A 26,627-nucleotide genomic window follows, 5' to 3' on the forward strand; every position below is an offset into this window, starting at 1 on the left:
CTGCCCTCTACTGGTGGTGGTACAATACAATTTCTGTAGTGTAGCCAAAAATCCAGATGGTGTCACTGATGTTTGCTAACCATGTAAAAGTCTTACCAAAATATGGCTCATTGGGGCAACCCTTCAGCCGCACTCCTTTCTGTGTGCACTCAATCAGAAAGTGGCGCACTAATTCATTGGCCAAATCTCCTCCTGTTAGAAAAAGAAAGAAGAAATACGTAACTAGCTAGAATAGTATACTTTCTTTTCAGCAAACTTTCTTGTATTTGAAAATCTAGAATTGGGGGTGTAAAACTTGGCGCCCCTGGAGCCTGCCCAAGAATCCTGTCTGGCCTATGGCAAGTTTGAAAACTGCAGGGAAGTCATTAATTATCACTTTTTCTTTCTTTCTGAATAAAAAAAAAATACTCGTCTGCACTGCTATTCCTCGTTGTTCGCATTACAGAGAAGTAAATTACTAGTTCCAAAATAGTCAAAGATGATGGAAATCTGTTGTGATCTTTCATTAGGAACTCATAGCTAATGAAACATATTGTTAAAACTGCGCTTTTTAAAATTTAAACTTGTTCATCATCATTTTTGTAAAGGGACAGTTCAAGAAATGCAAACATTTTCCAGAAACGTCTTTACACAAAAAGAAAAAAAAGAACATAAACATATGAGTTATAGTAAAAGGTTTTTCCGACCCACTTCACATAAAATTGGGCTCTATGTGGCATGCAAACCAACAAATTAACCTCTGCTCTACACTTACTCTGACTTGCATAACATCTCATAGCAGTTATCTCAGTACCACACATAATTTCCCAGCCTTTAAGTGTTGCGTCAAACACATTAAATTGCTACATTCATTCTCTAGAGAGATTAGGTGGATTATGATTCAACAGAAGCTCTTCTGAAGGGGCTGGATGAGCGTATGTGAGGAACGTCTTGATACAAAAGCTTGGAGAAAAGCCTGCTCCACAAAGTGGGTTGGGTTTCACACTTATAAGCAGTCACAATACCCAAAGCTCAAAGTCTGGAGATGGTTTGTGTCATGATGTCACCACAGGTGCTGTTGGATTGAAGAAGGGTGAAATCAAACAAAAGGGCAGGTGTGAATCGGGGAGAAGGGAACATGAAAGGACTGCAGACAGGGCATAAGGGCATCCTTTGTGCCCCTCAGAATAAGCAGACTTTTTCCTGACACACTGTGTGGGGTTTAGTGTTCTTTCCTTTCCTTTTCCAAATAAGAAAATTGGGTCTGTATTGTAATTCGGTCAGTACTTCCTTACATGTGGAAACAATCCAGAGAATGTTTGACCAGAGTCCTCTAGAGACTGCGTGTTTGTTACCAAAAAAACAAAGAAACAAACAAAGAAAAAAAAAAAACTTTAGCCTATTTTCTAAATATGCTAAACCAACAAACCAGGAAGTTGATGACCAAACAAAAATCTTGTTTTGACTTCAGTTGTGGGACTGACAGACTTCTCAGAAAGACAGTTACAGTATGTGGGAAAGTGCACTTGCACAAGAAGACACTGGGATTATAGCAGGCTTACAGACCCAGCACGTCTTTTGTTAATGAGTGAAACGTTAGCTGTACATCTAAGAGTATCAGGCAATAGGGGTCCCTTTGGCATCGTGATGATGATGCCCAGGAGAGAGAAACAGAAAGACAGGAGTTCACTCACAAGCAGAGGGAGAGAGGGACTCTTAGGTTCCACTGTGATGGTGCGCACAGTGGGCTGTAACTGAAGATGGCTTTGTCTGTGCTTATGCTATGCACCATTCCCAGGATTGTCCAGACCACTGGACCAATCTCTAATATCTTAACTATCAATGAAATTCTGTAATACTGTGATGTATGTTTATTTCCCAGAGATATTTATGTATGTTGTGTATGTGTTATGTACAATACAAATACAAACTGACCCGAATGATCCACTTAAAGTATATTGCACATTCCAAGGGAGCTTTAGGTTACCTTTGCACGATTATTCAAAGCAGAAGGACCGGTCAACTGGTCGCAGCAGATGGCCGCCAGAGATTTCTCCTTGTTTAAAGGGAGTTTTTCCTTTCCACTGTTGCCAAGTGTTTACCTTAAAGTGACTGTTGTTGTTATTTGACGCTATATAAATAAAACTGAACTGAACAGAACTGTATTTAATAAAATTAAGTGTTGGATTGCTTTGCTTGTTGGGATTTCTGTATTAGAATCGCTTCCACCCACTTCCAGTGTCTTACGCAAAGTTATTCACACAGATTTTAACTCAATATTTAACACACAGACATAAAAAGCCAGCAAATATGTCTGTCCCAAATGTTGAAGTGCTCATGCCGTCTTTTAATCACCCACATGTACCATACCTTTCTTGTTCTGCTGAAGAACTGAGGGAGGGGGTGTAGCCACCTTCATAGCCAGACCGTAGGCCCCCCTGAAGGAGTGGCTGTCCCGCACAATAAAGCAGCCTGGCTCCTTGTCTTTCAAGACTGAAATAGCTGAAGAGAGAGAAACAATGATTGAAGTAGCTCGAGAATTTTCTTAACAAAAAAGTGTTTACATTTGGCACCTACCTTGATCCCTTGAGATGTCTGGCTTGTACCAGAATTTTGATGTATCCTGCACAAATTTTACAGTAACCTGCTTGTTGGCTAGCACATCTGGAAAATACACAGACAAAGAAAACAACAAAAATCACTCAACGAGCCGTATGACACCCACGAGGCTTTCAGTTTCTTTAGCAGACCCTAGCTTACCTGGCAGAGGTGAGGCTGTGCCTGGCGTCTGAGCTGACAAGTCAGGCAAGATGTTAGGGAAAGGAATACTCAGGGAGCTACCACTGTGGGGACTTGAGAATCCACTGAGGGCTGGAGAGGCTGTTCCCAGCGAATGCTCCCCATCTGACGTCCTCTTCTTTTCAGGCAGAAGTGGAGGCTGCATTTGTGCTAACTGATTCTGCCCATCCATTGAGGGTAAAAGATCCCTGTCCAGGTTTGGACAGTCTGCGCCATAGCCGAGACACGAGTCATCCTGTTCCTCAAAGCTTTGAGCAGGACTATGGTTGAGAGTATAGTTAGCCATATGGCTTCGCTGGTTGCTTCGAGGAGAGCTGTGAGCATTCGGGGCAGGGTGGATGTGGGGGTGGTTAAGGGGAGGAGAGTGGTGGCCATAGTCCAGTGACACGGAGTGTGGCAGAGGTTGTCTTGCAGAGGGGTAGCTACTCAAAGAGGAGTGGTGGCTCAGGACAGGATGCTCTGGCCAGTGCTGGTTCTTGTTTGAACTGGGGAAAAACAGATTATGGGAGCATTTTATTACTGCTGGTGTTAACACAGGATCTAAAAAAAAAAAGGTGCTTGGAGTTTTTGTGTAAGTCAGAGCTCTACCTGTCTGTCTGCTGAAGGCTCCCAACAATAGAGGCAGAGTATGAGGAACTTTGTGTCCTGTGGCAGTTAATGGAGGGGTCTGGCAAACTCTCCACTCCGAAATGGTTGATCTCTGAATATTCCCTGGGTTCTGTGTAAGACGAAATACAGAATGTTAGAAAGCACATTTCTGCACAGAGTCCGAGTCAAGGTATGCATTTTATAATTTTAAAAGAACACAAACATAAGCAGGGATAAGTATGGAGAGAAAAGCTGCAAAAAGAAAAAAAAAAGAAAAGAAAAAGCAGCTCTGAAAAGTTTAAAAGAAAATTTCTGCAACACGTGAAATAAATCACAGGGAAAAAGGTTGGTGTTCATTCAAGTAACAAATACTTACAATTGTAGTTGAAATGTAACCAGAACTGTTCGTATGGCCTTATACCCACCCAGGTGTTCAGCAAATAAGACTTAACGGTAGCTACAAATTAAACGCCTACACCAACAATTACCTAAAGCTTTATTTCAGTCAGTCTGGGCACACTGACATCCCCAAAAACTCAAACTGTGTCTTTGCAGGCAGGTTTTCTCTGGGTTTATGGAAACAAGAGGTGCAAAGCTGAAAGAGTAACTGGTTTCTTCTTGTCCCCATTTCCGCTCGTGTACACAGAGACACTTTCATGGGGAGGAGAAGTTGTTTTTCTTCCTGACCCACAGTAACCATGGAGATGTGGCAGGGCTGAATGCAGCGATTCTTGCCTGAATATCTGAGGTAGTAAGAGGCACAGCAGGGACACAGATCTGCTCCCAGGACCTACAACCTTTAGACATAATGTAGATCTCTATGGAAACAAACGGGTTTGATCTATTTTATCTCTGTATTGGATCAAACACCAGACTTTAGATTGACGTTTAAATCAGTTTCATAGTTTTGAGAGAGCTCTATGACAAAGAGTAAATATAAAAAAGGTAACATTTAAGAATTCTGGAAAGTCCACCAGGCCTGTAGGAACAAAGTGCTATAAATGCACTCTTTCTTAAACTCCATCCATCCGTCTCTAAAAACAATCTCACAGTCTGGATTTTTTTTCTGCACTGGATAAAGACCAAAGTAAAACATGAAGGAAAAAAAAAAGATTTTAATATAAAAAACAACACAGTTATGTCCCAAAAAAGGGGTTTTCTGTGCAGGTTGTGACCATGCAGACATTCTTTAAAAACCAACCATGAAGGGCAGACAATGGTTAGGAATCTCCCTGCTTTCGAGACAACTTTTACCATCTGTCTCAAAACGGCTGATGTTGCACAGAAAACAATGCAAGCATTATTATAATATAACGCAGAAAAAAATCCAAAATGCCTGTCCTGTCTCTTTTGTAATGAAAACATGCTTAAAAAACATACATGTATATTATTATTGGTGTGTTGTTTTTCTGTCATTTCATTTTAATTTCTCAGAAAATGGACAAAAAAAACCCCAAAAACAAGCTCAGTTTGAAGAACTTTGAAGAACCCACCGTGGTCGGTTCTGTAGCCTCCAAAAGATTGCATGCTGGGAGATGGAGTATTCCTGTTGTGAGTCACTTCTGAGAAGATTTTCACTGAAAACCCAAAGCACATGAGCATGGGACAACACACATTATCAACTGCGCTGAGAAATCCGGTGACAGTTACAGAGACAAATAAGCTGTTTCCCCACGCTGGTAGGATCATCGCCCACCGCTGCCTGTATTCACATGGAGCACACGACACAAATCAGTCACATTCTCAATACTGGAAGTAATGGATTGGGTGAGGGGTGCATCTGAGTAAAGCATCCAGCAGGCAGGGAACAGACCATAACTTGAATATTATGTTATTCTCACACTGCACAAGCAGACACAGGTGGAAATCACATGGGTGCCAAACTGCATTTGTATCAGAGGGCTGGTTGATCCTTATTCCAATTCGTCTATGGTGGTAGGCATCTAGATTATTGCAAACATCTCCCTAAGGCCTTTAGTGCATGTATGAAAACTGAACTGCAGTGTACTCACCATAAGGTGTTGGTGGAGAGATGGGGAATGCAGGAGTGGGTGGAGGTATGTCACTATTATCTACATCTGGGCCGTTGGATCTGTAATCCGCACTGTCACTTCGACACAATATGGAATGCTGAAACAAACATTACACACGTATGTATAACCGGAACTGAAAGTTAAGAGGGAAAGAGGTCATTTAAATATACTGCACACATGTGCTGTATCTACCTGGGACTGTGGCACACAGGGGGGACATCTCTGCTGGCCTCTGTACTCCTCTGCTTCAGCCCATCTTGAGTTACAGAAGCCTGAATGATCTATGACGTCCCTTCCTTGGCAACTCAGAGTCTGTGTTATGCCCACTCGTCCGTCACTGGATTGGACAGCTGCATACACACAGGTAGACAGCAGCAAGAAGGTCATTAAATGTTAACAGATTTACATGCATCACTGCTTTCAAGGAAGTGAAGTGCCTTAAAGACACCAATGAGAAACAGTGGTGCTTTGACCTTTGGTACCTTTGAGGAAAGTACGCACAGTGCAGACAGGGTTTGTCTAAACTGAATTCCTAAAAAACTTTTTGAAGCAGTATGGTTACACAGAGTAATCACAGTATTTCTAACACTTTTTTTTCTGATTACAATGAATCAAATGGCAAATTTCTTCAATATCAAAGCAGTTTAATGGAACCTCCAGTCTTCACCTCTGTCATGTTGGTAGTTTTTAATTACATCTTACTTAGCCTCCTTAAATCAGACACAGTATAGCACAGGAATAACTATATATTATGATAACACAATTAGTTTGGGAATGTGTTACACCTGAATTTGGGCATGCACAAAAGTGAAAAGGTTTGCCACTTGTGTAATGTTTTGAGTGGACAGCTGAGGAATGCCGGAGGTCTAGCTAGATGGTGTTCATTGTGTATTCGGGGTGAAGGGTGTTCAGTGTTGTGACTGCTCTGAAGAGTGTGGCCACTCAGCACCAGGGTGTTAATTTGAGCCCTCCCAGTGAGTTCTGACCTCTCAGGCCTGAAGAATGCTAATGCCTTGCCTCATTAATCACTTTGCCTGATCTACAGATGACACAGACAGAGCTGTATGCATAGATGACATTATTTCTTCTTACTGCAGGTCTATGTAGAGTACTTTGCAAAACTCTTGAGCCACCCCTTATTTCTTTATATTTTTCGTTCTAGGCGGCCAAATTTGTAATATGATCTTGAATAGTTCTCCAGGCTTTCTGAAGGTCTTTTAAAGTTTTTCTTTGGACATTGGCTGCTTTTCCCCCCTTATGTTCTAGTCCTTGTAGCTGATCATTTTCAGATGATTTTTTTTTTTTGCTTGTTAAACCACTTTAACAGTGATGGGAATAACGGCGTTACTTTTTTCAGTAACGAGTAATCTAATTCCTAACGTTACAACGCCGTTACCATTACGAACAAGAAAATGAGGTCGCGTTACTATTTTTCAACAAACAGACGGTTGAAACTGTGTTCAGGTGACCGCACCTTATATCAGTTGCATGGAAGTAGCTGACTACGTAAGTAATCTGGGCGCTACAGCTTTCAGCGGCTGCGCGCGCTCCCGCAGACGACAATCACTTTCTGGCAGATGATCACTTTTTGGCACAACACCTGGAGCTAAGGGGGGCAAAACAATCGCATGAGTGTTGCTGTTTGACTGAGGAAGAATATCTTAGTCGTGGTAAGCCAATCACATGACCACTTTAAGATGACAAAGCAACAATGTGATATATACCAGTTTTTAAATTGTGTTGATAGGCCACGTAAAACCAGAGTCATGGTAAACAATATATACGCGGCGTTTTTTCCTCAATAGTTTTGTCACGTTTAACGTCTAAGGACAGCGCTAGCAAGCACTCTCTGCTTATGAACAAACAAAAAACAGCTCGATCGTGTTCGTGGAAAAATGCACCATATCGACCATTATTTCTGCAACCTGTCATGACTTCAAGAGTAAGGATGGGATGGGAAGTATAATACATTATCTACAGTATTGTGGAGGGATACCTAGACAATAACCGATAAGGCAGTTTGTGCCATGTTGGAATTATGTTGATGAATGCCTTTTCATGTTGCTTGTCACTTGACCAGGCTAATAATGAATTTCAGATGATCATTTTTAGTTAACACTATAAGCAAAAAAACACAACTTCTCTCCTTAGCCCTAATATTCTTTTTACGCCTTTTAACTCCGTTAAGGTGTAAAAACAGCTAGTGTTATGCTTAAAAGAGTAACAGCATGGAAGCTACAAGCAATAACATGATGAACACAAGCAAAAAAGACGTCTAGCTGCATAGATCCTAGATGCAACTTCGAAAGTGCAAAAAACAAGGCCCAAAGCATGAACTTTAAACAGACATCCTATATCGTGAAGAACTTTTATAAACAAACACTCTTATGCTTCCCACAGGTTATTTGCAAATTAGAAAAGTTAGCGCCTTTGGCATTTTTTTTTTTTTTTTTTTTTACTTGGAATGGTGCACCCATGTAGTGGATATGTGCAGACAGGTATGCCTGTTGAATCAAACGGAAAGAAACATCGCCTGCGGGCTGACTTGTTTCTCTTCTGGAAATTCCTCAGGCCTCCCTATTTTGCACCCCCCTCCTACAACCACGCATGCATGCTGTGATTTATCCACGTAGATAGCTTTCTGAATTACCTCTGCATTACTAGTTTTTAGTAAAATTGCACTAAATGAATAAAAATGTTGCATTTTAATTTAAAAAAAAAATGCTGTATGTTTTTTTTTCTGGTTTCTGAATATATTTATCAGAAATGTTAGGCTCTATTAAATTTTACAGATGTAGACAGAAGCAGAGAGGTACGGAAGGAGATAATGTGAATTCTTTTGCAGCTTTTCAAGAATCTCAGCATGACTCCAGGAATCAGTTTCAACTTGAAGAAAGAGGAAATAACTTTATCATTGTAGATACTATAGCCATCGTGTTGCATAACCCGTGTTTGCTCAGCAAGTCTAACAACAATCAAAGCAGATGTTTCAGCGTCACAGAATCATGGATAAGAACTCAAAAGAAAAGATGGAAGCGTGATGCTGACTACAACCGGCACGCAATAAAGATGATTAATGTTAAATGAAGGAATGAAGTGCACATTTCAAATGTGGTGCTTTGAACATCTATACACAACAACGAGCTTTCGGTGCACGATAGTCACTGATTGTGGACATATCTGTGTGCACACGATGAAATCTCTATTAACAAACACTGAGACGGTAAGGTTCAGAAGAGAGGACGATAGCTGCTCTGTCTGTCTTCATGTACCACATTGATCCCGCCCTCAGATAGCTAAACACACAGCTAAAAACAAGTCAGGACAGCGCTCTTTCCTCTGAAAATATCTGAAAACATCTGAAAACCTGGCAACAACCCTGCTATTTCTGCCCCTAAAACACGCCAGGTGGGAAGGGGAGAGAAGGTGTGCTTTGTTATGTTCGCTCTTGAGTGAAGTGGAAGAAAAGTGGATGGTGCTGGAGAAAAACAACTTGGGATGAAATAGGTCTTGCTGCTTATTTTTTTTTTTTTCTGTGTTTATTTGCTGTATCAAGGCAAACAACTTCCTGTCTGAGATTAGTCACACGTTTTTTTCCAGGACAACACCACATCAACACCATCACCACCACCACCACCACCACCACACCCAGACTGACTATCTTACCTGTCTGCTGTGTGCTTTTCAGGTCTGCTGAGTTATTATCGCTGAATCTGAGGTTGATGCCGTTTGAACATTTGCCGACCGAGCCGTTAACCGGTGTTCCACCTTTTCTCTTAATGGAGCTGCCGTGGCTCGGCACAAACGTGGGATCCAGGTCCATGATCAGCTGATTGAGCTGGTCGATGGAGTTGTCGATGTCCTTCGTGAGAGATTTGAACTCCTCATCCCGTTTGTTGTTATTGTTGTTGTTTATCGACGTTTGTTCTTTGTGGGGTGCTGCGTTTCTAATAAGATCTGCTGCGGAGTCCCTGGTAAGGCCCTGTGGTTCAGTGGGCAGGCCTGCTTTAGGTAGACTACCACCCTGCTTGTTCCGGTGGAATCGATCTGCATCGTTTCCATCCTCTGGCATATAGGTAAAGTGTTGCGCGGCAACCATTTGCTGCTGCCGAACCCAGGACTGTGTGGAATAGCTTCCCTGTCTGTAGACATGCTGCTGGGGTACAGGGGCATTGCTGGGATTAGAGGAGGCTATAGAGTTGCTCCTGTAGCTCAGACAGCCCCTTCTAGCCTCAGCATAGGATCTCTCATAGTCCTCGATAGGATGAGGTGCGATATGGTGGATGTGGTGCTGGCTTTGGCTTTGCTGCTCCTCTCCTCCAGGACTCCCAAAGCCATCTGACAGCAGGGAGTTCTGGCTGCTCTTGTGGCACGATGACGACAAGGTTCCCAAGCTGTCCACACTGTGCAGATCGTGACCTGTAATGACTTCATCATCAAGAATGTCTGTTTCCCTCTCTCGGGGTTGTGGGTCTCCATTGATGTGCACCTGCGCTGGGACTACCTGCTGGACGCCCACTCTAGCGCCTTCGTCAGTCATCTCCTCCAGTGACGGATCCTCAAGGCCAAAACCACTCAGGAGGCGCTTTAGCTGGACCTTTTCCTGCTGACTTGGTCCCTGGTTAGCTTTGACGGAGGTGGTGGTGGTGGTGGTGGTGGTGGTAGCACTGGCGACAGGCGTGGGTTTGTCCGCCCACAGGGAAGTGCTAGATAAGCCTGAGTCACTACTGACAGAGAGAGCGTGGTCACTGTGGTCAGGGCTAGAGGTTGCGGAGGTTGTGCGCGGCCCTTGGGCCAGCACGACGTTTCCTCTGGTGGGGCTCCTCTTGTTTGCCGTCCTGTCCTGTGTTAGGCCTTGAGATCGTGGTGCTGCAAAACAGAAGAGATGCGGCGCTTCATACAGTCAGCTGGTATGGGCACACACAGAGACGCACAAACAGCAGAGACGCACAAACGGGACAAGAAACCACAGACAAGAGAAGACTCTGTTAACGAGAAGACTCGCTACAGACGCCAAACACTCACGCCTCACATGACCATGACAACAGAGACTACAACACAGAGTACAAGAAGAGAGAGATGTGACTTATAATACTGAACTGAGACAAGCCATTAAATTAGATGTGTTGGGAAAAAAGTGTAATGTTATGTAGACTCAACCACATATTTTTTCTGTAATCTAAACTTACTTCAACTAAAGATATTCCACTCATCCATTCCCAATAGGCCAACTGTTAGAGTGCTTGTTTAGTAGTAGCAGTAGTAGAGTAGCGTGTATAACAGGCAAAAGGTGTTCTTCATTATATAGATTATATATGAGATGTGAAGTCTTCTATCTGCTGCTGCAACAGTCGGACAGCTGTGGATCTTCTCTGACCCCTGCATTCCTCACCCAGCTGTGATGAAGCCACCCAACTCCCTCGCTCTTGCCCCTTGACCCTCAGCATATGTCCAAACAAGCTCCTTAATCCTCAGAAGTAACAGATAAATCTCAAGAGGTCAGTCATTTTGAAAGGCCGAGCTAAATCACGGCATGCACGACAATAGAAAAGTCTGGTTTCAGCCACGCTAGACATCTTGCAAAATGAGGTCTGGAGTTGAATTCCAAGGGTGAGGGAACAATGTTGCCAAGTAAGCAGAACTGCCGTCTCACTGTCACTCTCCCTCCGCTACAACAAAAGAGAGCAGGGAACATGACTCCTACAATTCTTCCTTAGCCTACTGCTTTAAAGTACTTGCTTTTCAGTCAATCCACAACCAGAGGATTTGAATGCCAGACATGCATGATAAAAGCCCCCCTCCCTCTCTCTGCATGATTTGTCCCTCCCGTCACACAAAATGCACTTTTTAACACTGCTTTCAGGCATGTGCTGCTGGGATTTTTTCCCCCCCAGTCTTAGTGGAAATTCCTTCTACTAAGGTTTAAGCGGGTTTGAATCTGAATACTAGCCATCTTTCTTCATCAATCCCTCTCATCATCACCACCCCCCCACACCTTGCCTCCTCCTTCATGGCCACCCATTTGGCTGCAGAATAAAATCTCTTACCTTCACGGTCCCTGCCAGGTAAGCAAACAAGACAATCCCAGCCTCCGGTGAAATAAAACTTGAAGAGCTGAACAGGCGATGAATGCACAGAGGAGCAGACATTGTTTTTAACACGCAGGTAATCGTAAGGGGCAAATTCAGAGACTTCGAATAAGTTGGCCCTGCTTTCTTTCACTGCCAGGAAGGTGTTTGCACTCTATACAAGGGAAGAGGGAGGGCTGGGGTGGTGGCGAGGGGAGACCTTGAGTTTTCCAAATAAGGGCAGAGGAATGTAAACAAGTGAGGCGGGACTAAGGAGCTGAGGCGGGCTGGAGGAAACCAGCCCGCCTCAACCTCTTGCCTTGCGTTAGGGGACTACCCCATAGGGGAGAGAAGAGGGGGAAGAAGAAAAAAAAAAAATCAGGGAATGAAAGAAAAGAGAGAGGGCAGGCCAGAGAAGATCAAAGAATGAAAACAACATTCTTGTACTTCAAGAAATTTTCGCTCCTCAAAATAACACTTTTCAATTAAAGCAGTCATTAGCGTCTGCAGGGACCTCGGGGCAAATTTCACGAAAAGTGGCAGCCAAGTTTGTTTTTCTTTTACTCTTGTGTGTCGTGAAATTACACGCCCGATGCCCTCATGCACAATGCAGGCAAGAAACAGATGTGCCTCAAACCCAATTACGGGGTTCACGCATTGTTTTCAAAACAGTTTTACCAATCTTGACATTAAGAAAGCCATAGATGGTTTACCAAACGTGTTTTTAGGTAGCAAACCTAAGAAAATCAGTCAAACCATTTACATCAAGCATTCATCATTTTGGCTGTTGTGGTATGGTCAGTCTCTGAATAATCTACCAATTACAGTGCACGAAAGCAGCGAAACCAGGACTGCTCCTCCAGCTGCTTTTGTATCACAGGAGGAGGTCTGGTTGTGTATGCCTATGCAATTACCCAACCCTTTCCATTCCTTCTCAGTTACTACCATCCTGCACCCCACGAATGCCAAAAATGTGAGTCAAACACATAATGATGATGAGCATCCTCATTTGCTTCCACCCAGCCTTCTGCATGTGCCTACGATCTGTATACTGCCGCACACAGGGAATCACTTTAAATTCCACTGTACAAAGAGATGAACAAATAATGACTATTATTGAACAATACTCAACCCTAGCAGTATCTCACCATGAGGAAAGTTTTATTTTCTTAGTTTTGGAGTTGACATGGTCAACACAGTAATCAGAAACAGAAGAGATACAGTCTTTCAGTGCCTTAAGTCAAAGGTTTCATTTTATAGGTGTATATCTGATGCTAGTCTTTCCTAAAATTCAATATACTTAGTTAAATTGAGATTCTCCACGCTTCATAAAACCAATGCACAAGTGTTGAAAATTAAAGTTCATGCGATTCTTCCAAATATGAGTCAATCTCCCATCTCATGTTAAGATGCTCAACTTTACAGAGGAAAGAAACACTAGACACTCAACTAATATGTCACTGAACTTGACCTTTTAAACAGTTTTATAGGATTTGTGCATTTTGTAGCTTATTTTTAAAATAAAGTGAATGTAATTTGGCAAATAACACAGCTTGCTCCATAGTTAATTTGACACTTCACCCTCAAGTCCAAATCATCACTTCAGAAGAAGACAAAAACAAAATGTAACCGTCTATGATTTAAAAAGAAATAAAAAAAAAGACATCTAACCATTTTTTTAGTTAATTTGTCAGAGGATTTCAAGTATCAAAGTATCATTCAAAACCTTTCCAAAACCATTTAATCAACTTTTACAGGATCTGCTTTCATTTAATGTGGACTAACATTTTTGAACTATTTGTATTCTATGTTATAATTAGGACATTATATATTGGTTGCTGTGACCATATTATACAGAAGTGCATTTAATTAGGGAAAAAGTCCAATGAAAAATGCTGGATTATTTACAGCAAAGAGGAGACATTTCCATGGATATCCGCCTTTCTATTTAAATTTAAAAAAAAAAAACAAAAAAAACCCAAAAAAACAAAAAAAACCAACACTGCCGCCACATACATTTAAAAAAAATAAAATAAATAAATAGTCAACAACCTTTCTTGAATTAACAATTTTGTTAGCCATCAATTCACACAAGGAGATAAACACACACTGACGATTGAAGAAAAGCCACTGAAGTAAATGAGGTTTTCTTTTCAAAATATTAGCACTAAAGTGGCAAACGTTTCCTAGACTTCCTCCTCCTGAAGAAGCTCCGAGTGACAGCCTCACGGAGGTAAACTAGTCCTGCCAGAAGACGGGGTGGTAAGTGGATGTAGAATTCCAACAAAGCTCCTAGTCTTGCTTCTCAAATGTAGCGTTTACATGAGAAAAATAAGGCTGTAAATATCCCACATGAATGCTCGGGAATCGAGGCAATAGAAAAAAATGCTTCTTTGTTGTTGTCATTGCTTTGCTTTGATGAATTCTTAAATTTGAGTGGTTGTGTTTTTATTGCATTCCCACAAGTGAGCATGAAGAAATCTATTGGAGTATTTCAAATGAAAGCAAAAAAAAAAAGCAAAAAAAAAAAAAGGCATGCTGAACTTAGCTTATAAAAACACTCAATGAATTCTGGAACAGGGTGGATCTGTGTTTTAATGCCACTACCACGTTGCTCTATTCTGGGAGGTTGTTGTGAATTCTGTGGTCGAGTGGAGAGCAACAACCACAGCTAGGACGGGACGCCCTGACAGGGTGGCTCTGTGTGTGTGTGTGTGTGTGTGAGAATGTATATATACCCGCACATATATATATATATATATATATGTGCGTGTGTATGTGTGTGGGCGGTAGTGAGAGTGTGTATGTGTGAGTGGGTTAAAGCATGCCTTTCATTTCATGAAACAACAAAACAGAAATCTCCTGAGAACTGACTGCTCTTCCTTTGAACCCAGCATTTCCTGCGTACAACAACAATCCTCCCTCTCCCTCACACAGACACACTCCATGCCATCTCCATCACCCTGAAGTCTAAAAGGTAAGTTTAGCTTCGAAAGTGTCATAACTTGGATTGAAGTCCCACTCCTATAGAAACACCCATAACATGTAGTGGTGACTGCGTCGATGTTATTGCGATCACGCTGTAGCCACTCACTAACATGCACAACAGGCCCTGTCAAGGGGGGTTAATAACCAAGAGAGGGAAAAAAAAAAAAAAAAAAAAAAAAAAAAAAAAGGGTGCATGTGTTCATGTAAATGTAAAAGAGAAAGAACGCACTGCAAGCTGGGAAAATGATAAGGAAATAAAGTTGGATGAATACTAGTCTTGTGAGTCATGTAAAGACCACTGAGGCATCACAACAGTACCTTCGCCATCACAGATGTTCTGGTACGAGTCCCAGCGAGTTAGAGGATCTGCTGTGTTGTAGTCCACAATAACATCTCCTCCATTTTTCCACTTGTCAGCACCTGGAATAAAAAAAACCCAAAAAAACAAACAAACACACACATTACTGTCCAGTTTGCATGCTATGTTAAGCTGGCTGTAGTGTCATATATATCGTAAAGTGACTGGAAAGTAGCACTGACCCTTCTCATTAATCTGATAGCAGGAAAGCCATGTCATTTCTGAACATTTTTATTTTTAAATTTTAAAGAAACTCCATCCATCCATTCACTTCCGCTTATCCTTTTCAGGGTCGCGGGGGGGGGGGGCTGGAGCCTATCCCAGCTGTCGGGGTACACCCTGGACAGGTCGCCAGTCTGTCGCAGGGCCAACACACAGAGACAGACAACCATTCGCACTCACTTTCACACCTAGTGGTAATTTGGATTATCCAATTAACCTATCCCCACAAGCTGCACGTCTTTGGATGGTGGGAGGAAGCCGGAGTACCCGGAGGGAACCCACGCAAACACGGGGAGAACATGCAAACTCCACACAGAAAGGCCCCGGCCTGATGGTGGAATTGAACTCAGGACCTTCTTGCTGTGCGGCAACAGTGCTAACCACCGTGCCACCGTGCTGCCTTTTAAAGAAACTATTTTATTTAATTTGTGGGCTGACTACAAACTAAGATAAAATAAAATTAAGGTTTTTATTTAAGACCCCAAATCATCAGCAAAAATATTATTGGTAGCTCTTTCTATTACAGCTTGGTAACCTTGGTAGAATATGTAACTTCAAACAAGCTGAATGCTATTACAAATGAAAACGCAAATTCATATTCAGAGAAACTGTTTTATTATTAAAAGGCAGCCAAGCTGAGCTGTCATATGGTCAGGATGTTAAAGGGTGCTCATTTTCTTCTTGCATTTACTCAACTCTTGTCAGAACCAGAGTGGCCTGTATTCTATTAGTGTAGCAACAAATAAGCTGTATAGCATAAACCCACGCTTGAGTCATTATTATTTACTTACATCTAGCAAATACTGACATATTTTTAGAGTCCTAGGTTTAAATGCAGGAAACATTACTAAAAATGTGAAGTTTTGTATTTTACACTCATGATTGCTGGTTATTACACATAAACTACTGCTCATTGTCCACGTCATTAGCCACAGCGGCAAAAACAATATTTAAACTGCTACCTTAGAGGAGAAACAAAGCACAATCAACTAATATTAGTATTCAGTATATTTCAGTATATAAAAATTCACATGCTCAGATGTTACTATGTTATTGCTAGAAGGTGATTATATTGTTATTATATAACTTATAGCCCTATTTTATTACTAAGTAGTGCTGTCAACCAATGCAGTTTGTTTCCACACTTCTTTCCTAAATATGTAAATATCAGTTTAATATTACTCAAGTATAACCACTGTTGACAGAACATATTACCTAGTTATTACTCGGTATTCTTGGTATTTAAGTGTTAATAACTTGTTATTTCCATATTATTACCTTCTTATTACCCCTCAGGAACCACATTATTACCAAGCTGTAATAGAAAGTGCCACCACAATATGGCTGATGACCAAAAGACTTAATCAAAAACAGAGCAGACAATAGAAATATATACATTTCATTGTATACCAGACCTGCACAGAGGCCCCACATAGTTTGTGGGGCCTCTGTTGCAGCTCATGCTGTGCTTCTTTGCCTCTCTGTCAGCACACACTTCACACTACATTTCCCTTCTCATCAGGGGGCAGAGGGAGATGACCAGAGGAGGGGACAGCACGTAAAAAAGTAGAAGAGAACATTGTATCTGGTTTTCAAATTTTCCTACTACTCCCTATAGTAATTTTAAATAAAGATAAAGAGTTAGAAGTCTACCTGGGATCTTCTCTGGTCCCTCGGAGAAAACCAGCTCCACTTTACCATAATCTGGAAATCTGGGGTCTGAATTGACAGCACAAAGGAGAGAAGTGCATAAATGAGAGCCAGAACCAGTAAGATGAAAGTTGCTGTTAGTTTGCAGCTCTCTCGGTAATTGTAACATGTTTGGGGAAACCAAATTATTGGTCTAAAAGCAGCATGTCTAAATTAAGTTCAAGCTGAACCTCGCAGATGCTGTGCAGAGTTGAGGAGTTGCTGTTTACTATCAGCGGGGTGATGAGATCTGTTCATGGGATTTTTTTTTCTAGGTCTACCTTTGTTGGCAGTCTCCATGTCCTCTTTTTCAAACATCAGGTTGTAACCCTGTACTGCTCCCGTGTGAAACTGCACCCGGAAAATAACCTCACGCTCTGAAGTCACCTCACTTTTATGATAGCATTTAATCTACGAGAGACAAAAAAACAAATGTCACAATGAATACAAAAGCGCAGATTTCGCAACTTCTGAAAACGCAGTTTGTTTTTTTTCCCTACCATGATGTCCCCTTTTAGGAGCTGCGCAGGCTCCAGCATGATGCATACACGGTCTCTGTGGCCTGGACCAATGTGACTTAAACAAAAACAACAGAAGTCTGTCGCATGGAGCCGGAGTGTGGAAGCAATTACAGATATTTACAGAAAGCAGTAACTAATTCAAATTAACATTAAACTAACTAAAACAGAAAACTGCTTTAAAGCCTTCCTACATACTTTGAAGTAAACTATAATGTTCAAATTACTGTACCACATGTGTAAGCTACTTACTAGAATCCAGATGAATACACTGCTTGCATTCCCTGGTAGACCTTGATGTAAGGACAGCACACTATATATAAAAAAAGGACAAAGTGTTTTCAAAATGTTAGTCACAGGTTCCTTCTTATCAAGACCTCGAGAAACCAGTTAGCTAAAATATTCAGGAGATGCTTCCTGGCTTGTTTTGCTCACAGCTGAAGTGTGATAAGCTGCTGCTGTGAGAAAGGGATTTGAGCTCCACGATGTGATGAAAACCTTTTTGTTGTTTCAGTAAAATTAGTGAAAACAGCAATTTACGTGTACACACGAAAATGCGCATGTGTGTGTTCCCATGGTTTCACTTGGAACTGGGAAGTTCATTTCTTCAGTTCTGTTTATGTAAACAACCTCTATCTGTTTGAGCATGCTTGTGAGAGTTGGAAAAAGAGAGACACGGTTCCAATCAGACTCCACTTTTGTTTACCCCTCGAACTCTGATGTGGCTGTCTCCGAATTCCTTTCTTTGTGCCATGCTAGAAGTGATGGTATTTTCTTTGAAACAATATACAGTGATAAACAATATGTGTTTAACCTCTTGCGGAGTTGAAATCTGGAATCCCGTGAAGGATGACGCAGTGCATGAACAAGGGGGAGGCATTGATCTTCATGGATCCGCTTAGCAGGCTGTTGAGGATCCAAACGTACCTGAGAGGAAAGCGGAGGTGGATATCAACATTACACAAGACTTTGTATTGCTTCAGTGATTTAGTATTACATATTCAATGCGAAGGGGGACTGAAAAGTGAGATATAAAAAGAACAATGTCATTGTTCATTGAAGCCAAGATATCCTGTCGTTTAGCCACTACAGTCAGTCTCCAAATGTTGGCTCATTCAACACCCATAATGCAACTTGATAATATCTTTTCATTACATTGACCTTGCCTAGTAAATACCCCTGATTCTATTACAGACCTTTCTGTAAAAAAAGATGTATTTTTCACAGGTAAAGTGATATCGCTAAGATATTTTTTCCAAACCTGACAGCACTTCAGCATTTTGGAAAAACAGGCTTATTTGCTTTTTTTGCAAGGTGAGAATGGCACATCAGCTTTGCTTATGCTAAATATGTGAGGGGGGGGAAAAAGAAAACGGCCAACACGACTCTGTTGAAATAAATCAGAATCTGCTGTCTAGCATCTCTAGAAAACAGTAACTGTCATCATTACTGTTTATCACTGATAAGCAAAGAGACTAGACAGAAATGATAAACCAGTTTTGCCCAAGAGCCATGAGTGCGAGCGAGATATGTAGGTTTACGATTACATCAGGTTACCATGGGATCCTATTAAAATGATAAACAATGACTAGCTGTCAGCTCAAAAAGTAAACAAACAGCATGGGGACTGAATGAATTGTATGGTATCAGCTGGGTCTGGGATCTGATTGTTTGGATGGAGAGGTGGGTCAATGAGGAGCCAAACACACTGCTAGAGCTCTATTACCAAACGGAAGGGCGTGCTTATGTTTTGGGTCTTACCGCTTCTGTGAAGGTGTCATCAGAGCTGAGACCTTATCATCGTAGTATTTCCTCATGGCGAAGCGGTCCAACGCCTGGTCAGCACTTTGACAGAAAGAGAGAGACGCGTAAAACGCTTTAGGTAATTATGACTCAAGAGAAAGATTATACTCTCCTCTATAATTGAATAGTGTGGACTGTAACATCCAATTAAGGCAATGCATACATACACAGAGACACACACACACACACACACACATGCATGCATACATGCATAGACAAGAGGGAAAGTAACCAGAGAAACAGAGGATTCCAACAGAGAGGAAGGGAATGCCAGCTTTAAGTAAACACAGAGGGGGAGAGGAGGACACAGAGAGGCCAGAGTGTGTGCGCAGCTTGGCTATTCAGACAGACCTAAAACCAACAGGCTCTGGAGCCCTTTCACCAAAGCTCTGTTACTGTCATCGGCCATCTCGCTCATCTCCTCCCCCCCACCCCGGAATCTATTCCTTTGTAAATCTGTCCCATTGTGTTTTCCTGTCTCTTTCTCTACCTCTCTTTTGCCCCGTCTTTCACATTCACCTTACTGCAATGGTATTCCTCAGTGGGAAGTGGGAAAGAAAAGTGCTAAGAAATGCACAAACTGTCTGAATTAAGAGCCAATATATGGCCATGCCACACTGTCTGCTGTGTGCAGAAAGAATCTACGCAATGCCATATCAGCAGGTCGTGTCAATATCAGCCCTTACTTAAACCTTCGGCACTTCCGAATTTGCTTGCTTGGTCAGAAAATTATAATCCGTTTTCTTCATGATAAAAAAATACATTGAAACTGACACTGTGGCTAGAAGGCATTTAAGTAACTAACATGTTTCTAAGTTGATTCACGCAATTCAATACGGGGTGATTCATTGCTTAAATTGTGTGGCTTTTCTTTGAATCGGAGAGAAGTGACTTTTCTTTTGACTCACTTTCTGATTCACCTTAACCCGAAATTAAAGGAGGTGAATAAACCACTGGTGGTTGGTTTGACATTGCTTATCGTCTACAAAAACACAACATATCGAGTCTTCGTGAACTGCTGTGGTTTGTTGTTCATACTGCTTCACCACCAGAAGTGAGCGGTCGCACATAGCATGATGAGCCATGACTTCAGAGCAAAAAGAAAAAACATCATTTATAGTAACAAAACATGAGAAGTGTGTTGGTTACCTGGCTGACACGTCAGTGAAATGCACAAACGATGAGATGACAACGCCAATTCGACCCTTGCCACCCTAAAAAAAAACCCACACAAAACAACAACAACAAAAAAAAAACAGGAGATGATTCACTACACACGCAGCAGTCTTACTAAAAATGAAACCAAAGCCAAAAGGCCCCCCACAGTCTTCATAAACACAAGTTCCAGCCAAACGAACAGTATTGTCCAAAAGTCATGAGTCACCTCTCATTTCTTTTATATTTTGCTTCCACTGAGCCAGACTTTTTTTTGTAAAGATTAAATGTTATTTTTAAGATAAAATGTTTTAAGGTAGTCTTGAGCAACATTTCTCCAGGCTTTCTGGAGGTCTTTCAAGCTTTCCTTTGGCTATTTGCTGCTTATTCATTTTCAGTCCAGTCATCCAGTCCGTGTACTTAGCTATTTTCAGATGAATGTTTTTTTGGTTGTTTGCCAACCCATTTAACACTGACCTAAGAATCATTCAAGTGTAAAAATGTACCAACTTAAGGGGTGAACCAGTGTAGTGTCTACACATATCAGACAACTTAGCAAAGATCTTTATCTTTAGATACTTTATTATTAGCAAACTGCCAGGGATAACACAGTTATATATACATTAATAGTGTTTACACATATAAGAAACTTTCCAAAGAGCTATAAGCTCTTTGGAAAGCTGATCCATCTATTGTTTGTCAAATCCTCATCAGAAATGGTCTCTGTGGATGAAAGGTGGCAGTCAAGAAGCCCTTCTTAATTAAGGCAAACAGAGAAAAAAGGCTGAGGTGTGCCAAATTACACAACAACCTAACAGAAAATGAGGGGCAAATTTGAGATTTTTAGTTTCATCTGTTGTACGGAGGTGACCAAACTGCTGTGGAGTGAGTGTTTACAGCAATCTATGAGGCACGGCGGAGGTATTTTCAGGGTATGAGGCTCTATTTCAGCCAATAGTGTTGGGGATCTTACCAAAATTGATGAAATTATGACTGCAGAAAAATACCATCAGATTTTGATTCATCAGATTTTGATCAATTATCTAATACCATCTGGAAAGCATCTGATTATGCTTTATCGCACTGTAAATGCAGTAAAAGCATACCTGGATAGAAAAATACAACATGGAACACTATCAGTCATGGAGTCACTTCCCCAGAACCCCGACCTCAATATTACTGAAACAGTTTGGGATCATCTTGATTAAGAACATCCAAAAATGAACTTTGAATGTCCTTCAAGATGCCTGTAGAACTATTCCTGAGGACCAGTAATAGAAATTAGAAGAAATCTTCCCCAATCGAATTCTGGCTGTGTCAAAGAATAAAGGTGGTCGTAGCAACTTGCTGACATTCAAGTTTGTAAGAACTGCACAAACTCTGTTTTTTGTTTATTTGTTTGTCTATATATTGTATTTCCAAGCATTTTTGCACATATTCCAATAAATCACTGTTTCCCATAGCAAAGCATTAAAATGAACAGGTGCCTTGTGACTTTTGCACCACACTGCAGAACCACATTGTTTATTTCACATAACTGTTTTCTGCTTATTGTGTGTTTTTCCTTTCTTGTTTCACTGGTTTGCACTTACCCAGATTCAGCAAACATGTAAAACCACATTCTCATGACAGACAGTTCAGTAGATGTTAACCGAATCTGATCGAATCACACTTAGTCTTAAACTGTTCTATGTTTTACAATATTATATTTGTATAAAGGTTCTGTAGGTGCTCACCCTGCAGTGTATAACAGCCACATGTAGCGGATCAGCATTGAGCCAGCTCTCCATGGCCTTACAAATGGTGCAGATCTTATCCAAAGGTGGAGCATGCAGGTCAGGCCAACCTGTATCCAGGGTCTAAAAACAACACCATTAGACACACACATACACACTCATCATCCTCTGTCCCTATGCTTTACAAATCAATAATATCTTGCTCACATTAGCTCACTAGCCTGAGTTAATCAAGTAGACTGACAGAGGTGTACAGTTGCGCTATTTGAAGTAAATGCCAGATGCCTTACCTTTGGGTTCATTCTAGAGAGATCTTGTCTTTTCTCTGACAGGTTTATGATCTAAAGAAAACATAACACAACAAAGCACAAGTCTTAAAATGTTGTCTCTAAGATTTCTGCATTCTTCCTTAACAAGAGTTCTTACAAATGCATGAAATCACTCTGGGATCAAGTCAACATTACATCAAAGCCCACCACCTTTCAACACTTTCAACACAGTTACAGCACTTTCCAGGGGAAAGCAGCAAATGGACCGGCACTGACCAGGTAATTGTCTGCATGCTTGGACTTGAGCATACGCGTGACATCCTTCAGGTTGTGTGAGTAGATCTCCTCGGAGCACCCCCGGGGGAAGGACACAGCTATGATACGCTCTGTGATATACGTAAGGTCGAGTTCATATCCCTCCTCCATTATGAATCTTTGGCTTTCCTGTTAAAAAATATCCAAGCAGAGACACAGGAGGAAAAAGCCTTTCAGTCTCACAGCACTGCAGGTGACTCAGGTCAATATTTGACGCTCAAAGTCCTCAGCTTGTGTCATTGTGTACATGTTCTCATAGATAACTTTAGGGAGTGACTTCAATGCCAGATTGTATGACACAGCATACTGTGTTTACACAGCAACGGTCAGCAGTGTGTGCCACAGATACTACAGTATACTCTCTTAGACAATACAACATATCGCAATCTTTTTAACCTTTTGAGCACGACAGATAATTAACTTCTCTGGACTGCAAAAAGACACACAGGAGAAGACTGGACATGAGCAATCTAGGAACCGCAGTCAGTGATCCACAGCAACAATGACAAAGACAAAGAAAACTTTCAAAGAACTCCGGTTGAAACCAGTTTCTGTAAATCCCTGAGTGACGGCGTGTCCCTGTGACCTCATGGCCATGAACTTCCTGCTATGGTGGTCTAGGAAGAGCCAGTCTCCCACTGCTACTCAACACATCCCACAGACTCTTCTCTTGCTCTCTTATCTCGGTATCTTAGTACGGCCTCTTTGTCACTTTGTACAGCTCAGCAGCGAGAGAGTAGCAAGTTGTTGCCAATTGACCTCATAGTCATAAGTTAGTGTGGAAAACCTAAATCCAGCTTGGTTACGGAATTCTGTCTCCTGCTTGTGACAAGAAATTTTCAAATTAAAAGGGAGTAAAATCGTTCCAAAAATTACGTTTTTGATTAATTAAAGTCTTCAATTCTTAAGCTTTGTTTCTTTCGTTCTTCATGTGCTCTTACATTTTAAATTAAAGCCAGTACTGATCTGTCTTTCAATTTAATTTCCTATCAGTGAAGAGTTAATTAACTAAGATTTGAGATCTAGATTTTTTTTCTTTTTGGAAAACTGTGTTATGTTAAATTTTATAAACAGAAAACTGTCTGTAAATGAAACCAAATCCCGGGTTAAGAAATGATTTATACTCCTGTCTTGCATTTGTAAGAGACTATTGTTCAACAGAATCTGAATCTTATATTCAATTTTTCACAAGCACACTCACAAAAACAGAAGCACATTGCTAAAGCTGCCAAAGATATCATCATCGCTCTTCTTGACTGAACCCAGTTGTTTGTTGTGATTAAACGATCCTGTCGAGAATGCGTCCATTAATTAACTCTGAGACGACTGCAGGCTACAGCCCATCACTTTGAACGGGCACAGTGAGGGAGCCATAAATCAGGGACAGTGTAGCCATGGCTTAAATGAACCCTCAGAGCGGAATGAAAGAGGCCATGTGAAGAGGTCATCACTGGTAGGGACTGTGCTGTGTTTTTGTGAGTGTGTGTGTTGTTGGAGGAGGCGCTCAGGTCCTCAGGTCGTTGAAGCTAATGACCGGGTTAGTTTATTTCCCTAGTGACTTTAAGGAAAAACTGTTGACTAATGGGAAATTAATGAACAGAAAGGCCGGGACTTAGGCTCTGCGTCAAGGGCATGGCAATGGGAAGAAGGCCCCGTAATATTTTGAAAGTGTCAAAGTACTGTGCTAACTGTGTGGAAGAGGTATCAACTTAACCAAAGAATGATACTGGCTCAATTTTCTGCAAGAAGCAGTATAATTGTATTTTAAAGCATAACTCTAACGTGTTCCCTTCTTCTTTAGAGACATAGCTTTTAAGTTCATAAAGTAAAAAAAATGAAGCTTTAGTCTGGCTTTGTTCAAAAGTTAAAAAAAAAAAAAAAATCTGCACATTTTCCAACAAAAAACTAATAAATTTTTAATTATACCACCAAATTGAATAAGACTAAACAGAGTGAAAAAGGAAAGGTTTCCACCCAGTTCAAATGGGTGGATCTCTAAAGATGTGCAAATGTAGCCAGTATCTAAAAATGACATAACACGTGACAGAACTTCTAAGTAGTATTCGATTTTTCATATGAAACATTCATGTGTAGCGGCACTGCAGTAATCGGCATTTTCCTCTCAATTCTCCCACCCTTCACTCAGTCCACCGAGAGCAGCTTGCCCCAGCACGCACTAAAGATAATTGGTCTTTAATTTGCACTGACTGCTTTTGTTCCTGGTTTGAGGCACAGCATTAGCTCACAAAGACAGAATAAGCAGTACCAAGGAACTCAAATCCAGAGCCCACCCATGGCACTGTGAGAGCAAGGCTGGTAGAGGAGTGCGGGAGACGGAGAGAGATTCGAGGTTGCCAGGTTTTACGGTGAACAAGCTGCAACAGGTTTACTAAGGTCAGGATGTTGGGGGATTAGGGTGTGTCTGGCTCCCCAAGCTCCAACCCTTGCAGGTAGGTGCTTGATTAGGCTGCATTGCTGCTGTCAGCCACGTTCACACACGCATGACCATCACTTACGACTCATTCCAAATGCCTTTCTTACCTGGAACCTTGCTGAGATTGAATTAATCAAACGTTCCTTTATGAGTAATGAAATGTTGAGGAGTGTACGGTGAAGCGTGCTGGGATGAAGGCCTCTTTAATGGGCCACACCCGTCACCTGGCCATCACATGGAATCTTCCACTCTGCACGAGCAGGTGAACCATGAGATAAAAGAAGCGGCATCGTGGAATAGGGCATAAAAACCAATGAGGACCGTCTTTGTATCCAGACATGGGCAAGCCCTGTGGGTTAAATGACAGCCTGATCATGTGAGCAATGACCTCATGGCTGTTTATTTTAAAGTCTATTGTGATAACAAGAGTTGGCAAAAACTTTACATACTTGTCACTCACAAATAATAAGACTCTGCAGAGCCTCGGCAACTAAACTGATTTATGTGCAACTTTGTGATTAAGCTGTCTACAGTATCCCTAACTGGATTTTCCATTAGTGAATTTAATATGTAACGTAATATGTGCACAAACTAGCAGAAGAAATAGGCTTGTTGAGATTAAAGAAAGAAAAATGTAATTTTCAAGTTTAGGGTGAATGCTGCATTTTTTTTTTTCTGAAAACATCACTGCTACAATGACAAATAAACCCTAAGCTTTAAAATTTGTGCAGGATATGCGATTTTCTGAACTAATCAATGCATTATTTTCTTGCTTGTAAAAGCCTATTGAAAATATGACACATTTCCATTACAAGCCATTATTAGAATCCAAAACAAATCGGTATTACCTAACTAAATTCCCCAATGCATAATCAAGCGGATAGCTTGCAAATCACTAAGAAACAAGATGAGACGGAGCGAAACAAACAAACAAAAAAAAAAAACAGCGCACATATGAAAGCAATCAGGGCAACCCTTCCCCCATTCACACTCCCAAATTGGTTCTGTTGGCTCAAACTTCAGCCCTGTGATTGACATGCTGCGGCAACAACCTCCATTTCTGAGACAACTCGAATATTTTCACAGGTCAATTAAACTGAAATGATGGGACTGAAATGAAAAAAAAAAAAAATCATCAAGCTTGCTTTATCTGGTACAGAGTGAGCGCTGCCTCAGCCAAAGTTGATGTGATAAACCTCAAAACTTCCCAGCACGCAGAAGTCCTCTATTAAATACCTATGGAAAAAGCAGGTACACATGCATAACACTGCTGTCTCTTTGGGAGAATTTGGAAAGATTAACAGCCTTTGAAGCTGTTGTCTGCAAACCTGAGTAACACCTAAAGTGCCATAAATGCTTCAGGAAGTCTGGCTGCAGGCTGCTGCCGGACAAAAATGTTTTCCTACACTGCATTTAGCTTTAATTCTTTCTTTGCCCTCTCCAGCAAGCAGAACCCATTTGTTTTTTTCTCCCTCTGTCGTGTGGCTGGAGTCTCCTGATAATATTTAGCGATTACATCTAACAGCCTTCTAATAACTCTGATACCATCAGCTTCACCATTCGAAAACCGCCATGTATTCATACTTGGCGTGAGTGTGGCACCATGCTGTGGAATAACATGCTCACAGAGACATGACAGGCTTTAAGAGCCCAGAGAAGGACAAGGCCACAGT

At 41.3% G+C, this 26,627-nt stretch overlaps 1 protein-coding gene across 1 annotated transcript in view; it reads right to left on the bottom strand.

Moving 5' to 3' along the window:
* The window catches only part of tns3 (tensin 3), a 32,828-nt gene that overhangs the window by 3,685 nt on the left and 2,516 nt on the right, over positions 1–26,627 (bottom strand). The window contains exons 2-21 of the mRNA XM_086273542.1: positions 22,482–22,649; positions 22,227–22,277; positions 21,937–22,059; positions 20,195–20,259; positions 19,004–19,087; positions 18,057–18,169; positions 17,495–17,555; positions 17,225–17,300; positions 17,006–17,135; positions 16,689–16,754; positions 14,774–14,875; positions 9,066–10,268; positions 5,592–5,749; positions 5,379–5,496; positions 4,860–4,943; positions 3,367–3,496; positions 2,740–3,263; positions 2,557–2,643; positions 2,350–2,481; positions 97–192 (exon numbers count right to left, since the gene is read on the bottom strand). Of these exons, the coding sequence (XP_086129668.1) occupies positions 97–192; positions 2,350–2,481; positions 2,557–2,643; positions 2,740–3,263; positions 3,367–3,496; positions 4,860–4,943; positions 5,379–5,496; positions 5,592–5,749; positions 9,066–10,268; positions 14,774–14,875; positions 16,689–16,754; positions 17,006–17,135; positions 17,225–17,300; positions 17,495–17,555; positions 18,057–18,169; positions 19,004–19,087; positions 20,195–20,259; positions 21,937–22,059; positions 22,227–22,277; positions 22,482–22,631 (3,553 nt within the window). The 5' untranslated portion in view covers positions 22,632–22,649. The remainder of the gene's footprint in view (positions 1–96; positions 193–2,349; positions 2,482–2,556; positions 2,644–2,739; positions 3,264–3,366; positions 3,497–4,859; positions 4,944–5,378; positions 5,497–5,591; positions 5,750–9,065; positions 10,269–14,773; positions 14,876–16,688; positions 16,755–17,005; positions 17,136–17,224; positions 17,301–17,494; positions 17,556–18,056; positions 18,170–19,003; positions 19,088–20,194; positions 20,260–21,936; positions 22,060–22,226; positions 22,278–22,481; positions 22,650–26,627) is intronic.

This window comes from Aulonocara sp. 'chitande type north' Nkhata Bay, linkage group LG18 (genome assembly GCF_057382095.1).
Source record: "Aulonocara sp. 'chitande type north' Nkhata Bay isolate Kocher_YH1m ecotype deep benthic linkage group LG18, A_spYH_male_GT1.1, whole genome shotgun sequence".
Taxonomy (NCBI): Eukaryota; Metazoa; Chordata; class Actinopteri; order Cichliformes; family Cichlidae; genus Aulonocara; species Aulonocara sp. 'chitande type north' Nkhata Bay.